The sequence below is a fragment of the Zerene cesonia genome, unplaced genomic scaffold (genome assembly GCF_012273895.1).
Source record: "Zerene cesonia ecotype Mississippi unplaced genomic scaffold, Zerene_cesonia_1.1 Zces_u014, whole genome shotgun sequence".
In the NCBI taxonomy this organism is placed as follows: domain Eukaryota; kingdom Metazoa; phylum Arthropoda; class Insecta; order Lepidoptera; family Pieridae; genus Zerene; species Zerene cesonia.
The window spans coordinates 92,364-114,159 of record NW_024045144.1 but is presented as its reverse complement, the minus strand read 5'-3'; the positions used below and the strand labels follow the sequence as shown (position 1 = coordinate 114,159).

General features: G+C 35.4%; 3 protein-coding genes across 3 annotated transcripts in view; 2 read left to right on the top strand and 1 right to left on the bottom strand.

Moving 5' to 3' along the window:
• LOC119839392 (protein ERGIC-53) overlaps positions 1-3,196 on the top strand; it is a 15,570-nt gene extending 12,374 nt beyond the window's left edge. Inside the window, exons 8-12 of the mRNA XM_038365664.1 lie at positions 165-260; positions 576-661; positions 1,497-1,685; positions 2,421-2,543; positions 2,951-3,196. Of these exons, the coding sequence (XP_038221592.1) occupies positions 165-260; positions 576-661; positions 1,497-1,685; positions 2,421-2,543; positions 2,951-2,987 (531 nt within the window). The 3' untranslated portion in view covers positions 2,988-3,196. The remainder of the gene's footprint in view (positions 1-164; positions 261-575; positions 662-1,496; positions 1,686-2,420; positions 2,544-2,950) is intronic.
• Positions 3,197-3,850: 654 nt separating this feature from the next.
• On the bottom strand, positions 3,851-8,818 carry LOC119839391 (aldo-keto reductase AKR2E4-like). Its single transcript, XM_038365663.1, has 7 exons — positions 8,668-8,818; positions 6,937-7,029; positions 6,429-6,578; positions 5,688-5,804; positions 5,092-5,259; positions 4,572-4,775; positions 3,851-4,191 (listed from the first exon to the last, which is right to left on the bottom strand). Exons 1-7 carry the CDS (start codon positions 8,716-8,718, stop codon positions 3,994-3,996), a joined length of 981 nt encoding a protein of 326 aa, XP_038221591.1. The 5' UTR covers positions 8,719-8,818; the 3' UTR covers positions 3,851-3,993.
• A 3,531-nt stretch (positions 8,819-12,349) lies between these two features.
• Positions 12,350-21,627, top strand: LOC119839390 (aldo-keto reductase AKR2E4-like). The gene is made up of 8 exons (XM_038365662.1): positions 12,350-12,470; positions 15,964-16,065; positions 16,515-16,625; positions 18,181-18,252; positions 18,638-18,754; positions 19,245-19,412; positions 20,313-20,516; positions 21,415-21,627. Exons 1-8 carry the CDS (start codon positions 12,429-12,431, stop codon positions 21,592-21,594), a joined length of 996 nt encoding a protein of 331 aa, XP_038221590.1. The 5' UTR covers positions 12,350-12,428; the 3' UTR covers positions 21,595-21,627.
• Positions 21,628-21,796: the final 169 nt, after the last annotated feature.

Below are 21,796 nucleotides of genomic sequence, written 5' to 3'. Positions count from 1 at the left end.
GTAAAAAGCATTGGGGAATTAAAGACGGATTAAATCATGTTTTAAATTCGTTTTACATACGCATTCGTTTAATAACTATTTATTTACGCAACCTTCAAGTGTGTACTATATCCAAACTATACAAATGTTCAAAATCTCATCGCATCCGGCGCACCGTTTCACAGGTGATCGGCAAGCAGATGAATTCGCTGTCGATGCTGACCGCCGTGTACAGCCAGGCGCAGGGCCAGCCGATGGCGCAGCCCGGCCAGCAGGTGCAGGTAAGTGAGAGAGAGAGAGAGAGAGAGAGAGAGATTAGAGAATAATAAAAGAGACAAGAAAAGGTAAAAAGAAATCGGGTTGTAAAATGAGTTTTTTCTACAATTTGAAAGAAAGGAGAATGATATCATTTCCACTCTTTTTTTGTGTTTATTACCTCATTACTTATCACTGGCTGAAGCGTTTTTCATTATTCTTTTTTTATTTGAAAGCTGATGTCTCTTATATAAATTTGCGTCAGTTCTGAAAATTTGAAGACGTTTCACTTTTTTTGTTAAAAAAATAATAATTTCTGTTTGTTTGTTTGTGTTTTGAAGATGCCCGCCTTCCCCATCACGCGCCACGACTGGGACGTGTTCATGAACAACAACCAGATGACGATACAGACGATATCGGAGCTCAAGTGAGTGCCGCCCGCGTTAGTCTGCCCCATGGCCCCGCAACGGGGCAAGAGGCAGAACTAACACTGTTTTAAATCTTCGCTCATTGAATTCATTGGGAGATCGAAAACGAAAAAATATATGTGATTCTTCTTCTTCAGCATATAAGCTAACTTAATAGTTTGTTAAAAACATAATGCTTCAGATTTAATATGATAGAATGAAATCACAAAGCTACCTTTAAGTTGTTTTAATGCTTGAAACCATGACGCGATATGATGCGGATTCGAATCCCGCCTTGTGATCAATTTTTTTCCATTCCTTAAGAACTACTCGATTGAAAGCGTTATTTAATGTCGATTGTAATTCAAATTATTCTACAAACAACATAGTAGTTTAATACTGTTTTGTGTATTTAGTATAATCAATATGTTCTTAGTAAATTGTGTATGTTTATATCTGAGCGATGCGTACGCATGTGTGCGTGCGGCCCGCGTACCTACATAGCCGAGAATTGATCCGTTGCTTTGTGTGTGTGCGTCAATCTAACTCTTGTAGTGTCCTTATATATAATTATTTTATTTAGGTGTTTGTATACCAGCTGCGCCCCACGGTTTTACCCGCGTAAGACCGTATTCCGTAGCAATATCGGGATAAAAAGTTGCCGATATGTAATTCCAGTTGTCCAACGTACCAAATTTAATTGCAATCTGTTCAGTAGTTATTACGTGAAAGAGCAACAAACGCACACACATCCTTACAAACTTTCGCCTTTATAATATTAGTAGGATAGTAGGAAGTAGGATCTGAACTTTGTACAACATATATATATGAATACATATTACTTGATCACTACAGGGCATTTATAATCGAGGTGAACCGCAAGTCGGACGCGCTGCTGGCCGGCGGCGGCGCGGCGCTGGCGGGCGCGGGGGGCGCGGGGGGAGCGCCCGGCGGGGGGGGAGCCGCCATCAACCCGCAGTTCCTCAACGAGCTGAGGGACAGCGTGAACAGCGTGAAGGCGAACTTGGCGGGCGTGGCGCAGAGGTGAGTGGGGGGGGAGCGAGAGGCAGAGGGGGTGGGGGGTGTACTTACGTCACGATTCAGCGCTTTGCACCCCGCCTTACTGACCTCGATCTTCATCTACTGAGTCAGTCTGCGTTGGCGGCTCGTGCAAGGCGCTCGCGGCGTATGCGCACGTCATTGTCACTATGAACCGAGTGTGTGTACACATAGACCAGCCCGCACAGTGTAGCAATAGTAATGTAATTTACACACTATACAAACATTTGTTTATACAGACAATTTTTTTTTATCTGAATCAATTTTGGTCGTTTTTTGTCTGATTGAAAGCTGTTGCTTCCAGAAAGGTTCCATTTAACAGTGCTCCATTTTTTAACAATTTGAAGACGGGTTTAATTTTTTGTTACTGATAATTATTTATTTTAAATTTTTGTAACAGCTAGGTGTTCGCCGTTGTAATAATTTTTTATTTTCGGTCCAGTTGTGAATGAAATTGGTGCGTTCAAACAAACTAACTATACAGCAGTACAGGACTTGTATAGATTTAAGTTTGTGAATTAAATTAAATCTATACTAATATGATAAAGCTACAGAGTTTGTTTGTTTATTTGTTTGGTTAAACGCGCTAATATCGGCAACTGCTTCCAATCCAATTTGAAAAATTCTTTCAGTGTTAGAAATCCCATTTATTGAGAAAGGCTTGAGGTTATATATCATCAGGTACTACGTTGGTTCTATACATCCATACGGTGTCCGCAGGTTATCGTCCCCGTCGGGTCCCGCAGCGGGGGCTTGCCCCGCGGTGTCCTGCGTGGGGACGGGCACGTTGCTCGCGGTGGTGGCGGGACAGCTGGTGGTGCTGTTCATCTACCAACTGTACAAGTGAGTATACCAGCTGAGTGTGAGGGTGGAGCACGCTTCGGCACGAATTGGGTCAGCTCACGCCGGGGAAGTACCACACCCACACAGCAGACCGGCGTGAAATAGTAGCGAGCTACTGTGTTTCGTTCGGTGAGTGGGTGGGGTGGAGGCCCATATCCTTTTCTTAACCCTTCCCAGTCCTTTTCTTTATTCCTCTCGTTATCCTTTCTTAATCCGTTCCCAATTTACAGTCGGCAATCCATTTGTAGAGGCTTAAGGTCGGCAATTTGACCTTATGCCTCTCCAATAGTTCACGGGCGGTGGTAGCGCTTACCATCAGACGACCCAGCAGCTCCATTGCCGACTCTGACATAAAAGACCTCTATGTCCACGAGTGTGTAAATAATGTATTTTTCTCTCATTTCCAGAGAAAGGAAAGAAGCACAAGCGAAAAAGTTCTTCTAAGTGAGTGAGTGAGCGAGAACTGGTGGTTGTAACAGAGTGATTTTATATATTTTTGTTATTTTTTGTCACAAAAATTTCGATTGATTTAAAAAGATTTGGAACATCTTGAAAATTTATTGTTTTGCCGTTTTGTAAGATAGTGTATGAATCCTGTATTTGTTAGTTGTATGATGTTATATAAATCTTATAATAAATATTATAAAACTCTTGTTTATTATTTTATGCTATTGTCCTCACCTGGCTTTGTTTGGTTTGTATATGTTGAGGTTTTTATGAAGCGCAGGAAAGATATTGGGAAACAATTGTTGCGTTTATTGACTATGTCTGAATAAATATATATAACATTTAATATCTAATATATAAAATTCTCGTGTCACAGTTTTGGCTGCCATACTCCTCCGAAACGGCTTGACCGATTCTTATGAAATTTTGTGTGCACATCGGGTATGTTTGAGAATCGGCTAACATCTATTTTTCATACCTCTAAATGATAAGAGTAAGGCAGAACAGCGTTTGCCGGGTGCAGCTAGTTGTAGTATAAAATTTGTTTGCATTTTGGTATTATGATGACTGCATGAGTTATTTACAAGGTTTGCAATTTGCCTTTAAGAATATGATCCACTGTAGTATAATAAAAAATGATATTCTTCAGGATAATGTGTTAGTGTGTTGGAAACATAAATGTTACAAATTTCATAGAATAGAACAATAAACCTCTGAACATTTCTTTTAACAATTAATGTTAAGAAATACAAGTTTTTACTATTTCTTTATAATAATGCATAAAAGAGTGCATTTAGTAGTACATTACTTATAAAATATATACATTTACATACTGAGATAAAAAGACATCTTGATATCAAATTTTTTAATATATTTTAATTTTTCATTATGTATGCTTTAATTACAAACAAATTGTTTACCAATCAGTTTTCACTTCTACATTTATCGAACAAGACTAACATATATCTGTTCGTAACGAAGCGAATGCGAAGCGAAAGCGTTATTAATGATTGGCCGGCCTCTCAAAGGGGTAATAAGGATGATCCAACCATTTATACTGAGGAATAGTTCTGTAGTTCTTGTCGAAGCCTTTCAGAATGTCTTTGTCAGATTCGGAAAGAGTAAAGTCGAAGATGTCGATGTTTTGCTCGATGCGGGACTTGGTTAGCGATTTCGGGAGTGGTATCACTCCTAACTCCACCTGAAAATGTAATATTAGACTGAGCGCGGTCACAGCGGTGTGGGAGTCGAGTTTCGGTTCGAATTGGACCAGCTTGCACGCAAGTACCACACAAATAACATGCTACTGTGTTTCGTGCGATAAAGGGGGGATCCGGAAGCAGTAGTAGTGTTTAAAGTCTACATTATAATTTATAGCAGTATCTAACTTGAAAAGTGTCACCGTCATTTAAAAGTCATATTTTAAACGTTACCAACCAAAACGACAAAATGGCCACGCGGACTTGTGGCGCGAAATCATGATCTTTTTTTTACTTTAAACTTACATATCGAATTAAGTAAAGATGCATTTGATGATTTGTTTTTTCAATAATTTCCTATTATAATGTTTACTATACTTACCAAATAGCGCAATGCAATCTGGGGAACGGTTTTATTATATTTCTTGGCAATATCCACCAAGGCGGGGTCATCGACCCTCGGCGGGGGCGCTTCGGACTTGGCCTTGTTGTAGAAGAGAGAACCGAACGGAGTGTAACCCATCACAACTATGGAGTTTCGCTTGCAATAGTCGAGTAAGGCTGGCTGTTGGAGATTCAGGTTCAGCTGAAAGTTTTAATGTAATTTTCAGCTGACTGTATTTAACTAGCGGCACGTCCTGGCTTTGCTTGTCCTTAATAAAGATGCAGCTATCGAATGATGACATAATTTTTTAATCCTACATTATTTATTTTTGCAACATTAAAATGTATATAAGCAAACATACAATAAATCATTTCGAATTTGAATTCAAACATAAAAAAAAACGTTTTCTCTATCGTACTAGTTTAAATATAACTATATATAATCTGTGCTATCAATTGCATTATTATATTTCGACAGAAATTTGCTGGTCAAATAATTATTAAACAACAAAGCTTACTTCAACTTGCAACGCAGCGGGTTTCTCGAGCCCTGCCTCCAGGATCCTGTCGATCATCTGCTGGTTGAAGTTGGAGAGACCAATAGACCTGGTGAGGCCCAGAGCCTTCGCCTCTATCATACCTCGCCACGTCTCTAGGTAGTCTGTGGTATCGTAGGTCTGGTTCGCCTGGAATTTATACAAAATTGGACTCTGCTCGGCTCCGCCCGGATATCAAGATTCCCGTTTTATCCCAAGGGAGCATTTAATCGGGATAGTAAGTATTCTATCACCCAAGTCAGCTTATACCCTGTAATCTGTAATTTCATTAAAATCCGTTCAGTAGTTTCAGTATGATTGATGTACAAACATGCATACAAACAAATTTTCACATTTGTAATTATTTAAAGTCTGATTTAGCTGCATGAACAAGTTTAAAAAAATGTATTAAAATTTCAATGCATTTTTAAAAAGAGAGTTTTAGCCCAGTTTTAGCCCATATTAGATATGTAACAAGTACCTAGTTCACGAAGTGATTTACTATTGAACTCTTTACAAAAGTGCAAAAATAAGTATTATAAAATAACAAATACTAAATGACAATGCAATGTACTTACGAACTGTCCCACCGGCCAGTGAATGAGGTACAAATCCACATAGTCCAGCTGAAGGTCCGTCAGCGACTGTTTCAGCGCGGGCACCACGGCGTCGCGCGCGTGCTTGTCATTCCAGAGCTTACAAACAAAACGTGTGGTATAGTTTTATTTTGTAACCAATGTAGAAATTAAGGAGTCCCAAGGTGCCAAAAATTAAGGAGGTTCTCCAATCGATTGTAGTTTAGTGGGTTTTGTTACTCTATAAATAAATAAATAAAACAACGTCGTGGGTTTGACATACGAGTTTGACACAACGAGTTGACATGATCCTTTTTGTGTTTGATGTAGAATTGTTGGTATTTGGTCCCATTTTAGAAATCGGAGTAGTACCTACCTACCCTCAGAGACGTCGTTATTCAAGTTATTTACCAAATATAAATTGTTTGACTCAATAACAATATATATTTGTGTGCTTGTGCTTCTAACATAACAATAATATGTATATTATATATAAATAAAAGGTATACCTAATTATGCAACTTAGCAGCTAGCAAGTTTAAAATATGGTCAAATATGATCAATATCAAGATCAATGGCTCAATAATTCAAGAGATCCATTCACATTCTTACAAAATAATTCATCAATTTTACAGTGATTCTCTAGAATGACTATAAAATTGAAAAAAATCCTTCGCTACTTTAAACTTAAAAAATGCTAATAAACGATTAAGTCCTTAAAGTAGGTAGGTAGGTACTATATACCTTAGTAGTTACAAAGATGTCCTCTCGCTTGTACCCCTTCAAACCCCTCCCAACCTGGTCTTCCACGTGATAGATCCATGCGGTGTCTATGTGGCGGTAGCCAGCGTCAACCGCCCAGCGAACAGCCTTCGTCACCTCGTCAGCCACCGGCTCCAAGCGGCCATGTTGGGAAAAGGTTACTTACTTCAGACTTTTAGGTGTGATTTTGTTATTTTCTTTAAAAATATAATTTTTGTTATGCATTACAAATAACAAATAATAGTAATCTTCCTATTACAATATTTTTGTAAACTAAATGCTTGTCCTGGCTCCGCCCGGATTGCTAGATTCCTGTTTTATCCCAAGGGAGCATTTAATCGGCATAAAAAGTATTCTATCATCCAAGTCAGCTCATACCTTGTCTGTATAGCAAATTTCACCAATTTCCGTTCAGTAGTTTCAGCGTGATAGACGGACAAACATACAAACAAATAAATTTTCACATTAACAATATTAGTGTGATAAATACCATAGAGCTATTTCCAAGCCAAGTTCCGAGGGCGAGGGCGGGGATTTCGTAGCCATCATTTAGCTTCCATCGAGGTGCCTCTGCTGTCGTGTGCTGCACGAAGAAATAATGTTGTCAATTAGAAACATTCTATATAATTCTAATCACTTATAACGACACCTGTCAAAATCCGCCCACAAGTTTGGCGCGCCAAGAAATAGCCATAGACATGAGAAAAATATAAACATTATTGCTTTTTATGGATGATTCTAAATACATTCTAATAATTCGTTTTGAATAGAATAGAAGACGAAATGACAGTCACACTTTATCATAAGTTTATGTTAACCTGATTTTTTGTGGCAGTGATTATTATCTAATGTAGATAAAATGCCAACCCGCACTTGGCCAGCGTGGTGGATTATGACCTGAACCCTCATAGGAGTCCTGCGTCCCAGCAGTGGGAACATATATGGGCTAATGATGATGATGATGTAGACAAAATAATATAGAATTAGTTATCGATTTAAAACGATTATTGAAGCATTTCTCAATAACATTGAATTGATCTATTGTTTTACAAACAAAAGTATTCAAAAAGCTTGTTTTTCACCGCCTGTGCGTGTATTTGTTACACATTCATTATATTTCTTTCGTCTGCTCTAAAGCGAACAGGGTCTGATTTCATTTAGCTTGAGAGACTTCGAACATTCGTTTTTAGAGCTGCAGTAAATATGTATGTAAGTTAATGGGAAATTTACACGCAGTATATTTCGATAATTCTTCACTTTTACTGCATATTAAAGCACCCGGATATCTATAAATACCTAAAAATAAATCTCAATAAACTATTATACTTTAAAATCGCCTCTGTTGTTGATGAATTAAAAAAATATTGTAGGCAGATACGTCATTTATCCCTATGTTAAGTACTAAACCTTATTGATATTTGAAACAATATCTAAATATGAAATATCATTGAGTAACCAAGAAGTAAAAAACCCCATCTTGCGTTTTTGCTTTATGGTTGAACGACCGACCAAGCACAAAAACTATACATGTTTTTTATTTAATCACATTCAATCAAAGGCATATATTAAAATGTATGTGAAGATTATATTTGTTCTAAACCCCGTGTTAGAGGTTGGGTTCAGTTGATGGCGTCTCTTTTTGTCGCAATATAACTACCAGTCTTCCTAAATAAGCGTATATCACTCTCAGAAAAGCACTAATCTCAAGTACTGGTGGGCCGATGAAATTTAATAAAAAGATAGCTTAAGTTCTGAAGAAACTACATAGGTTTGTTTTTTGTCCTGAAATGCCACGGGATCGGGAAGTATCCGGTGGAAACACAATATTTTCCTTTGACTACGAGGGTTTAGCCAGGCGAAAGACTAGTGAAGTCTAGTAGTGTAACGGAAATAAATAATTTTTATAACCTTTAAGATAATTATCTCGTAAACAAACCAATTAGGTTACTAATATTGAGCTTATGAATTATCTCAGAAAAAAGCTAAATAACTACATAATATATCAAATTATGTCATAAAAGCTTTGTAAGTTTTATAACTTAATTGCGAAATAAGTCATCAATATTAACTTGAAAGCGTTCGACCTCTAAATGTTGAATTGCAAAGTTCTTTATTCACCAATAACTTATACAACTTAATTGCAATAAGTTCAAACAAAAAATATTCATATAACTAAACATTTGGACGCACGAGTATATAAAACCATCGAAAATATACTTACCGTGAAAAATATCACTTGTAACAGAGTAAATAATAAATGATATGGCGACATAGTTAGCCGAGAGTCCCTAAGTGACTGGCATTGACCTATGCGGGAGACTGCTATCGGCGGTAGCTCGAATGTTATCAAAAACTTCGCTATCGGAAGTTGGCTTAAAAATAAAGAAACGAAACAAATGTTTTGCACTTATGATTCTGTCTTAATTGGTTTCATATGTGAAAGTGATTATTGAAAAAAACTCTCGAAAGAGTTTGAAATAAAATGCAACCAACTTAAATATATTCTTTTTAATTAAAATACTCACATAAAATGCCGTTCAAGCTGTTTGCACTACAGAGTGGACGAACAAAACACATTTACCTCTCAATTATGGATGTATTGGCGCAATTCGGTAAAAAATATTAAACGATTTCTCCCTTTGACCTATTTTGCTCCCACTGCAGTCATTGATATCCCATAAGTATAAATGTTGCTATAATCCACCAAACTAATCAAGCTCAGCTCAGCAGATGTCATCGAACTTTTTGTTTCTAGTGTATTAGCTTATAATATACTATGTGGTTTATACAATGCCGGTTTCCTCACGTTTTTATTCTTATTAGACACAGTCTCTATGAAGTTTTAAATTGAATTATCTGTTGCGTATTTATATGTGTGTAGGTAAATATGTGTTATCTGAATTAAAAACTAGTAGCCAGAGTAATCTTCATTGGATCAACGTCTGACCTTGTAGAACAAGTTATGTTAATATATAATATGATGATATTGCGATTTGACATCTATAATCTATATATATATATATATACAACAATAACCAAATCATTTCTATGTATAAATGTTTTTAAGAGGCTGATTGCTGTGCAATATGGATGTTCAAAGACTGAAAACAATGGTTAGAAATATTTTTTTGTTTGTCTGTTTATATATGCGTCAATCACCTAAGAACTACTGCAGATTTTGATATGATATTATATTGTAATAGACCAACATTGGGTTCAACGTACAGGCTACTTTAATACTATTTCAGGCTTAGCTTATATAAAAAACTATTAATTACTAGAGCGGGCAAGTGAACTGGACCAGCGCCCATGTACATTCGCAGGGCTGCTGCAAATGTGTTACCTGTATTTAAGGATAAGGGATGAGGAAAGGATTGACGAGGGATATAGGCCTCATGTAGAAAACTAAAACATAGTTTGGATTTTAAACTGTTTTAGTTTTCAACTATGCTTTAGTTGAAAACAATTCATGCTAATATTTTGGTGTGAATGTTAACCTGACTATATGCTTAATAACACAAAATTGATCTTATTGTGATAAAATTGACCATTGAAATCCGAAATCCGAATCAAACATGGCTAGTTAATTTAAAATGAATAATAAAGATAGTTACTGATACACCTTAAAGAAGTTCGTATAAATTTAGTTTTATAACGTACTATTTAAAACGGCTCAACAGTACTAGATGTAACTTGACTAAGATATACATTAGATATCTCTTATCATGTATGTACTAGCCCGCCCGCGAATTTGCTCGTGTATGCAAAGGCAAAAATAGGCAGACCGAGGTATTCTCGTATTGTTAATCTATATATATGTAACAAAATTTTTTGATAAATAAATTATTGTTTATTGTTTATTGTTATGGTTTCCATGAAAATTCGTGGATAATACCTATTCTATGTCCTTTCTCCAACAGTCTCTATGCCAAATTTCATCCAAATCGCTACAGTGGCTAAACCGTGAAGAAAAGACATGCAGAGTTACGTTCGAATTTATATCATACGAATCAAAGACTAATTTAATTAATCAATCATAAAAAACATACTTAATTCTTATTGTTATTACGGAATATGAAGGTCTAGATAATGAATTATTATGTTATCTGTGGAGATTACTACAATTATAATCGAGTCAACAAGTTAATAATCTCAGTTTTTATGCACAATCAAATGATCTTTTGTATTGCAAACAAAAGACGCATTAACGCTTTTAAAATATTTATACACAAATTAACATCTACCACATTTGGATTTATAGTTAAATATTGCATGGTTCTATTATTTTCTAGAATAGATATTTCGCCATTTTAACAGTGAAAGAGCAATTCGAATATGCATGTCATTATCATTGACCTGCGAGCTGTAAGATTGTCATCATAGTTTGAAAAAACTAAAAAACACTTAAATGATAGATTCAAATAAATTGACTCACTTGATCTATAAGAGTATACCTACTTGAGGAAATTATTTTATCCCGGCAATCCTAATCAGGGTAATAAGATAATTGATGAAATTATTGTATCATCACCGATCCGTGATAAGTGTACAAAGTTTAAATTAAATCGGATCGTTTAAAGCGGATCGAAAACAAGTCTAAAGGAGTCGGTTACACGCAAACATACAGATCAAGTTAAAAAAAACGTGTTAGAAACATTGATAATAACGTTTAATGTTATACATAGAAGGGCTTTGTTATTAAAATACTAGTTCTTTATAGTAGACACCTAGGTAATAAGGGCTTAAAATAAACTAGCTCCAAGAAAGTGCCTTGACTCCTTCAAGGTTATGTCGTAACTTTTATGAGTACATAAAAAAATTGTTGTTTTATAAGCCATAGTAAGTACTCAATATTATTTGTGCGAATGTATTTGTCACTGACTAATACAGTTGATATAGTAGTTTGGTGCAGGGGTTGTTTGAGACTCGAAAAAGCACATAGTGCTACAGTTTTTGCTTTGGCGTTTTAAAACAACGTGTGAAAAATTCGAGCGAAGCTGCGGGCTTTCGCCCTTGTAAACATTGTTTTACGGTTGTTTCCTACGGTTAGGCAAGAAACGCAGGTTTGAATCCTGCCTCGTGATCAAATTTTTTCTATTCTTTCAAAAAAATTTCTCATTTATAAAGCATTTCAATGATATAAAACTAAAAATTAAATTTAACATTGTTTTAGTTTGTTTTAAAACTTAACATTAGCATTAATTTATTTAAATTTAGCATTAGTATCTAACTTCACTTTATTCTAATGCAAAATTATTTTCAAAGTGTGGTAAAGCTTCAGAGAAATCCCCTCTTATTCAGGGATACGGAACCTAATATCCGATTGTAGGACGTTAATATTGTTTTAAACCATCGAAATAGATTTTAACGTTATGTGAATTCGCCTAACTGGAAGCAGAACTTTCGAATTATTTGTCAAAGATTATGTAATATTCCAGAACTATCATAATGTTTGTATGGTTTAGGGATTTACGAAAACAAGACAAGCGTTACTCATGAAGTAAGAAAACATTACCATAATAAACTATAACTGGTACTTTTAATTCAAACTTAAATCGGATACAAAAAAAGGCTTCTTCTTATTATGTAATGCACAAAAACATCGACATTATATGCATCATCGCGCGAATGCAATGAAATATGTCAATATCAATATTATATTAATTAATAAAAAGTAAATAAATTTCAATACCGTCCTTGACGCGACCACCAATTTTCTCTGTACAAGGAGGAAGAAATAATGTATTCGTACGTAGAGCGAAGAAATATACAAAGATTCCCATTTAAACTCTTCGTTTTTACGCTCACGACTAAGCCAGGTAGTCATTTAACTCAAAATTCCGGATAAAAAATAACATTACAATTCTATTCTATAATTGATCTTTGATCTAAAGATTCTCATGAGGATGTAGTTATTCGACAGATCAGGCTGTATCATCAGTTATTGTGGCGGACTCACAGAGAGAGAACGTTGCTGGCACAATGCTACTGTTTTCGGTTGTTATTTTGTGTTTGGCAAACAATGTAAGTAAATATTATATTTTGTATTAACGAATAATAAGATCAATGATAAATTGATCATAATAGCGTTTTCATGAAAATAAATATATCATAGATTTTTACCGATTTTACACTATTCAAAATATCGTTTATTATATCCCAAAAATTATTTAATAAATAATAAATTTGTGTATAAATAGAGATGCAATAAAAACTTCGTTAAAATGTTTAATCATAAATAATACAGAGGTGCATTTATTATTCAAATTGAGATACATGTAATTTTTCGTATCTGAATTAAATAAAAATAATAAGCATGAGGTTATCGAAGAATGATACACCTATATAAGTATGTATATCTGATGAATTTTATGATGAACAATCAAGTGCTTTTATTTAAATTAAAAATATAGAATTTCCTTTAATTTATCTGAGTAATCGGATCAGTGGTTTCATAAATCTAGTAAGATTCATACAGCTAATAACGAACTTTTAAGTTAAATCGGTACTATTTTATATATAACGTTTTTTTAGTCTAGCCGGAAGAGAGTTATGTTTTCTCAATGTGTGTATGTGACTATGTTGCCCATTCAGTCTAAACCGTTGGACGGTTTTTATCATATGAGGTGTCATTCTAATCAGCAGCATTATGGTAGTGAAATAGGCTTTATAAATTGAACAACGTCGCCCGCATATTCAAAAAAGAATGGGGTTGGGAATCAAATCAAAGACCGTCATCATATCAAACTAAAAAGTCTGCAGTCGCATTTTTTGCTTGTATAACAATAATTCTCGGTTTTCAATAATAAACTGAGGTACATACATACAAACGAACAAATACATTTTGTATATTTTCAATGCTACAACCGACGTTCGAAACAAAGGAGGGTCGCAATTACAATGCGTTTTATTTTCGTTTAAGGGTTTTCATTTGTTGTCATTTGGTTCTATTTAAGAATCTGAAATGAATTCGATTCTTAAAATTCCTTTCCCCGTGAAAACTATTTGTATATTGAAATTAATTTTAAAATTCAAATTCAAATTTGAATATTTTATGTTGAAATAAATATGCTATTTTTTATTTTATGTTCAACCCAGGTTAACCCGAATAAAGCTAGGACATGCAGCTAGTGTAGTACCATTAGGTATATCCGTAATAAAAACTAATTAATTATCTCAAAACAATGGCGTGTGTAACACAATTAAATGACGAATGAGTATGTAATGGAATTACCAGTACTTTGTAGAAGTTTTCCTTAACTCAAAAAAAAAAACAACTCTAACTCAAACATTTAATAGTTCAGATGGATTAATTCAAACGCACTGCTACCACTCCAGATTCTAAGAACAATATAAAATGGCTAAATTAAATATGTTTTAACAAGAAATATATTAACATTGGATGCCCAACAAAGTGGCTTCGGCCCAGCTAGCATATAAATAGGTACTTACTTGATAGCGGATGTTCCAAAACCGAAAACGCTGGCGGATTATTTGGGACTTTTTAATTATTATTCAAGCAATCCTTCCATACAGTAAATTTGGTATTCAATTAGTTTGTTTAATATATAATTTTCTATGACAGTATTGTTACTTACTAGAGAACAGTAAAGCACGTGAAATGTTGCATCTGTTTTTTTTTTAAATCAATTTCAATTGACTTTAAAAAACAGAGGTCGAGTGTATAAGAATTGAGAGCTTGCTCCATTCCATTGACTAAAATTGACGTTTTTTTTTTACTAAATATTAATAGCGTCTCCTTGTCCACCAGGTTGTCTGGAAGAGATCGCTACTTTAGCGATAAGACCGCCTGTTGTGCTTCTATAGAGTTTATTTATAGAATTTATTTGTGTATGATTTGGGGCATAATAAAGTATTTTTTGATTTGATTTGATTGACGGTACAGTATCTATTTATGTTTTACCTAAGAACTTGTATCCATTTAAATTCAGTCTAGCTCTGACAATTTAAAAGCGATTTCTTTTTTTGATAAAATCATCAATATATTTTTTCCGTACTTTAAAATAAAAGCACTCACCAGATGAGCGAGTTTTTTCATAATAATAATCGCCAAAGAAGAAATATCTAAATGGCATTCTATTTAAATATATATTGCCGTTTCTTAATGGATTTTAGTTACTATGTTGTGATATAACCACCGGTTTCATTCACTATTGTTTTTTTATAAATGTTTATCCCCTCTTGTTCCCCCTTCATGTTTAATATATAGCTGTCCGCCTGTTCTACCCGTGGTTTTTCTCTCATTAAGAACCATCCCTGTGCCTTAATTAAACGTTAAAAAATTTAGCCAAACTGGTTGAATCATTCTCGAGTTTTACGCTTAGCAACATACAGCGATTTTTTATATATAATATTAATACGTAAATTTATTTAAATTTATGGAAACAGACCAAAGGAAAAAAGGCATTTGCGAACGATTTTGTCTTCATAAACGTCTAAAGGAGTGAGACAGGATGAGATTTAATAAAGTAAATAATGATCTTTAATTCGAATTGAATGGATTAAAATGTTTTTGCGTCTGTATCGGTAGGGTCTCTCTAAATGTCTCTCTGTTAGGTAAGCAGCATTTAAAAATCCTTTTTAGAAAGAAAAAAAAATCAGTAGTAGTCGTGGGACTGCCGATAGATGTGAAAACGGAACTTTTAAGTTGAGAGTAATTAAAACTATATGCAAAAATTATATGAAATTTTTTATGTACGCGCACATAATACAGTCAGAAATAGTCGATGTATTAGTGTATACGTGTACACAGGCTACTGCGCGTGCGCTAGTCTGGCTCTCCATAGCTATACATATACTATTATCATTAGCATGTCGGTGACGCGAACCGAGGATTTTACCCTCTACCAAAACGCTCAACGCGCCTAAAGAAGTTTTCACTTCAAAAAAGAAATTCAAACAAGAGTAGTCCTTGACATAATTAAGGAGACCGACAATTCATCTTCTTATGCTGCGTGATCATGACAATATAATGCACCGAATAGACAGACAGACGGAGTCTCACATTTATAATAATAACTCGAAAGGTCACCGACTTCTCACACCTAATAAATTCATATCGTCACCTTGTGTTGAAATTTCGTTGCGAAATCGAGACGCCTAGTTGATATACTGTATCAATTGTGCCCCATGGTTTGAACCGTATACAAAATGGAGACAATATCTTTTAAAATATTTAGTTTATTTTACGCGAGAAAATACGATTGTCCTAATCAATTTTCAATTGCCGTCACAGATACTAAAGTAATGAATAATATTATTTTTAACAGAAAACTAAATTGCCTTCTAATCGTTAGAACTAGAAATTTAAATAGGACCAAACGGGAACTAGCCTTCAATTAAAATGAAAACATCTTGATATCGTCGTATAACACATCCCCCAAACAGTCAGTCAAAACAGTTAGTTGAAGCCAAGACAGCACGCCAAGCTGTGGCTTATTACAATAATGTATTAAAGATGATTTGCCCACGTTAACTTGTCCGTTACTTGTTTTAGATTGCTGGCTACACTGCGGGAAAAGCTCCTGTATTGAACCTCAACGATGGATGGATTATGCCCACCTTTGGTCTGGGCACGTGGCTCGGTCTAGACCAAAACGTAAGTCGAATTTCTAAAACTGATTAAGTGGAGCCTATGGAGTATTTTCTCCATACAAACTTTCTCGCCTGTTTCCTTCTCTTTTCATTTTTATCTTGCATAGATACCATGGGCCAAAAGCCGTAGGTTATGTCGGATTCTTGCCGACCAAAAACCCCGTTGTGTTCCGTCGAGCCGCTTTAGTGAAGGGGCCACGGGAGCTGGTTATATTTCATCTGTTTCCTCCCTGGATATTTATCCTAAAGCAATGATTTTTATCGCATATTTATCTTATTTACAAATCGTATATTTGTAAATATATGTAAAAAAGCAAATAGTATATACTACTCTTTGGCCTTAGCTGTTAATGAAACGGCTGATTTAAATGGTTGGCTGCGACATACACGCTAGTATAATTTACCCGTACTGTATTGTACTTCGCTAGTTAATATTCTTGTAATAATTTTCAGGGCGGTTTTGCCCAAGTGCAAGACGACTCGGTAGAAAAGGCGGTAGAAGTAGCTATCGACGCCGGCTACCGACACATCGACACAGCAGCATTGTATAACACCGAACCTCAGGTAATTATCTTTAAAAAATATTCAAACTCAAATTATACGTAAATAATAATGAAGGGCACTTTTATATTTACTAGCGGGCCACCGTGGCTTCGCCCGTAGTATATATATAGCATATAGCCTACCTCAATAAATGGATTATCTAACACTGAAATAATTTTTCAAATCGGACCAGTAGTTCCTGAGATTAGCGCGTTTAACAAAACAAACAAACTCTTCAGCTTTATAATATAAGTATAGATTATTTTTGGAAGCTCTATTAGAAAAAGTATATAATTCTCCGTATTATAATCCTACTAATATTATAAATGCGAAAGTTTGTAAGGATGTGTGTGCGTATTTGTTGGTCTTTCACGCAAAAACTACTGAACCGATTGCAACAATATTAGGTACGTAGATAACTGGACAACTGGAATAACATACAGGCAACTTATTATCCCAATATTCCTATGGCATATGGACTTACGCGGGTGAAACCGCGGGGGCAGCAAGTAAATTCTATAAATATAACTCATTCTTCATTATGATGTCATTTTTGAAATACACAATAGTGATATACATACGCATTAAATTAATAACCTCATTCATGTGCCGGATAACAGGTAATGGCGGAAGTTCTAAATTTTACGCATTTTTATTCTAAATAAAAATTTAACTTATTTAGAATGAGTAATGTGACTAAATTATATGCTTTTTGCAAATATAGATATACTAGCTGCGCCCCGCGGTTTCACCCGCGTAAGTCCGTATTCCGTAGGAATATCGGGATAAAAAATAGATGTTGGCCGATTCTCATAGATACCGGATAAGCACAAAAAATTTCATCAAAATCGGTCAAGCCGTTTCGGAGAAGTGTGGCAACGAAAACTGTGACACGAGAATTTTATATATTAGAAATACTTGAATTACTAATTGACTCGCCCGGCTTCGCTTGCGTGAATACGCATTTACACTATTCACTATTTCAAAAAAGTTGGAGTTTTCGGCTGTATTTTTTGGGTTTGTACCTCATAACTATCGACTGTGTGAACAGATTTTGATGATTGTTGCTGCTGAAAGCTGGTGCTTTTCGAGTGGTTCCATTCAGATTTAGTTCTGACTATTTCAAGGCGCTTCATAGCTTTGCTAAAATCTAATATATATAATTCTCGTGTCACAGTTTTCGTTGCCATACTCCTCCGAAACGGCTTGACCGATTTTGATGAAATTCTTTGTGATTATCCGGTATCTATGAGAATTTAACATCTATTTTTCATACCCCTAAATGATAAGAGTGACCGCCTCCTTGGTACAGTGGTTAACGCGTGAGAGTAGAACCGAGGGGTCCTGGGTTCAATTCCCGGTGGGGATGCACAAAAAAAAATGTCTCGGTCTGGCAGGACACAGAAGGCTGATCACCTACTTGTCTCTAAAGAAAATCGATCAGTGAAACGGATGTACATCATCTGCCCCATACTCCACTAGGGGACACGGGACTTCACTTTTTTTTTAAATGATAAGAGTAAGGCAGAACAGCGTTTGCCGGGTGCAGCTAGTAATCTATATATATATTTTGCAGGTTGGTCGCGCGATACAGAAGAAAATAGACGAGGGAGTCATTTTGAGGGGTGATGTTTTCGTTACGACAAAGGTGAGTCGGTTACTGATGTGCGTGGATTCAGAATAGATATTTTAGTAGAAATAGTCGGAAATACTGCAGGTCCGAACCAAGAAATCTGAAGGCTACAGAAACCTATTATTACTCGTACTTTTGTATTATGTAAAATAAACTGATGCAGCAGTTTAAGTGCGACGGACCAGACCTGTATCATTAGTTTATGTGAATTAAATAAACCATTATAATTCTGATATTTTTCATTTCGGAATGTTCATATTAGAATCTCCCGGAATTCAAACCAATTTAAATAACTGTTACCTGTTTACTATATATTTTCAGCATTTTTCGTATTGGGAATGCTTTAATATATTTACGAGACGATCTACTGTTTAGTTATACATTAAATATAATATTTCAGCTCTGGAACGATCAACACGCCAAAGAGAAGGTGCCAGAAGCCCTGAAAGCTTCGCTAAAGAAGCTGAACATGGACTTTGTGGATTTGTACCTGATTCACTTCCCCGTTGGAACTTATGTAAGTTTGAATCAGTTGTTGACCGCTACTATGATCGCGCAATGGTATGTATATAAAAGGTATATTATACCTAGATTTTTTGTCTTATAAATAATAAAAAAGGCTTCATAATTGTCATGCATTGGAAAAAGAAATGCTATTTTGACTCGAAAATTACACATTTCGTCTTTTAATTGATTAGATTTTCAGTGCGTTTAAATGATACCAGAAGTTCATTCTTAGTTATTGCATAGATTTATTTATAACAATTGAAACTCAATCTCGATATTTTATTCAATAAGACTTCTTATAGAAGCACTTTTGAGTCGTCATAGTACAGTATTAACATTTACCACCGGTTTGGAAAACAGTTCCTATAGAATAAGGCGGCAAGAAACTCTGTAGTTGCTCTTTTAATATCATGTCAATTTTACATTTTAATTCTACATAGGTAATATGTACATAACAATAGTAACTTTCGTATCGAAATAAAATACCCATTTGTTGCTAGGCTAACAACACACCAGACAGTACAGACTACCTGGACACGTGGCGCGCTATGATAGAGGCGCGTGCGCAGGGCCTCGCGCACTCCATCGGCGTGTCCAACTTCAACGCTAAACAGATTGACAGACTGATCAACGAGACTGGGGTTGTGCCGTCTGTGCTACAGATTGAGGTACTTTGATCCTAAATGTATTATCTATCACTTATATCTTTTTTTTTTAAGTGGGGAAATCTTGCTTAGACACCCACGGCCTCCGGAGATAAAGCCGTGGGTTATGTCGGATTCCTACCGACCAAAACCCCACTGTGTTCCGTCGAGCCACTTAAGTGAAGGGGCCACGGGAGCTGGTTAAAATTCGTCCGCGACTAACCTACCTTCCTACTACCTTACCTAAGTCCTAGCCCGCTTCCCATACCATCATATCCGACTTATTTTACTAAGTTACTTTGTAAAAGCAAAATTGAGTGAGTGTGATGATCTTGCAGATAAAATTAGTCTGTGGTTGAATATTTGCATAATTTTTTTGTTCATAATTGGGATAAAATATTGCCTATATTAGATCGGCTAACATTTATTTGGGTATGACGGGAATCAAGGCGGTAGATGAAGCTAATTGTGAATTTGGTATATTTCATCATTCATTATCTTTAAAACATAGTATAAAATGAAGCAGCATCATATGTATGCATCATATCTTTAAACTGACTTTTGTAGTTTTTTTTAATATATAGAAAGATTCAAGATGAAGGTTTATTGTTTTATAACAAAAAAAATTGGTAGCAAGGGGTTGTACTCCGAATTTAACGGGTGCAAAGCCTCGGGCTGAATCTACCAATATAATACAACGCAAAGGTGACTGACTAACTGATCTATCAACGCACAGCTCAAGCGGATCGATCGAAAAATGGCTTGGCTGAAATTTGGCTTCTAGATAGTGATATACTGAAGGATTTAGATATATTCCTCTCCTAAAACAATGAAATATGCGATGACGCGTGGGCGAAGCTGCGGGTAAAACCTAGATCACAATATAATTTTACACAAATACAAATCAAATTATTACTATTACAGCTGCACCTCAACCTGCAACAGCCAGAACTGCTCCAATACTGCAAAGAGCGCGGTATAACAGTCATGGGCTACACGCCGTTCGGGGCCCTGTTCCCCAGCAAGGCGGGGCCCGACGCGCCCCCGCCGAGGGTGGACGATCCGGCCCTGAGCGATATAGCTAAGAAGTATAACAAAACGGTTCCGCAAGTGGTTTTGCGATATTTGGTGAGATTCTTATGATAATTATAAATATATAAATATATAAGCAACTTTTGATCAACAAATTCTGTACTGACTGATACATTTAATTGTTTGAAAAACAGTTATTTGATGATGGCATACAGATGCAAGGTGTGTTTAATTTAAAATATACAAAAACTAGCTGCACCCCGCGGTAGTTTGTATTCCGAAGGAAAATCGGGGTAAAAGTTGCCTATGTGTCATTCCTGTTGTCCAGCTATCTACGTACCAAATTTCATTGGAATCGGTTCAAGAGTTTTTGCATGAAAGAGTAACAATCATACTTCTATCCTCACAAACTTTCGCATTTAAAATATTGGTAGGATAGCATAGGATAAGAAGTTATCTATATAAGTATGAAAATATATTTAACTTTTTAAGCTATTTTAACTACTATTTCAGTTACTTCGTTTTGCACACGCAGCATTGGTTGCCTGAAAGGGATCACTTTTAAGTGATAAGGCCGGCTTCTTCACTGCATGTTTTAGCATAAGTTTTGTTTTAATTTTACTTGTTATTTTATGTTGGCAGCACAATAAAGTGCTTGGAATAAATAAATAATATGCGACAATTAGGGCAAAACAAAGATATTCATACATTTGTACTCGATTGAAAAGCCAACTTTATTGAAAAAGTATAAAAAAAATTGTCTTGAACTGTAATAAAATGAAGCTATTTAATGAACCAATCATAAAATATACTTAAAAAACATGGTAAGGAAACACGCATGTCTAAGAGTTGAAAACTCGATAAACGGCCTTCGTGGCGTCGTGGAATATAACCTGAACCCTTGAGGCCCGAGTCCCTGCAGTGGGAACATAGAAGGGCTGATGAAGAAACAATTATAACTCAGCGTAAATAATCAAAACTGTTTTTATTTCAGTTCGAGCTGGGCGCCGTACCAATCCCAAAGTCGGTGAACCCAAAGAGAATTGAAGAAAACATCAACATATTTGACTTCAGGCTGTCGAAACACGACAAGGAGACACTAAAACGTTTCGACAAGAATTACAGATTGACCGTAATACCAGAGTGGGCGAACGACCCTAACTATCCGTTTTAAGTATTTAATGTATTAAATTAAATAATGTGGGAATGTTGGTGTTTTATTGGAACCTAGGATTAGTTTGAACCTTTTTTACTCACAACTGATATAGAATTGTACTTTAGCGCGTAAACGTAATAATTAAAAAAATAGTTTAAAAAAACTAAAAAACACGCTTTTCAAGCACATCAAACTAAAAACTATAAAATAATTTTTAATA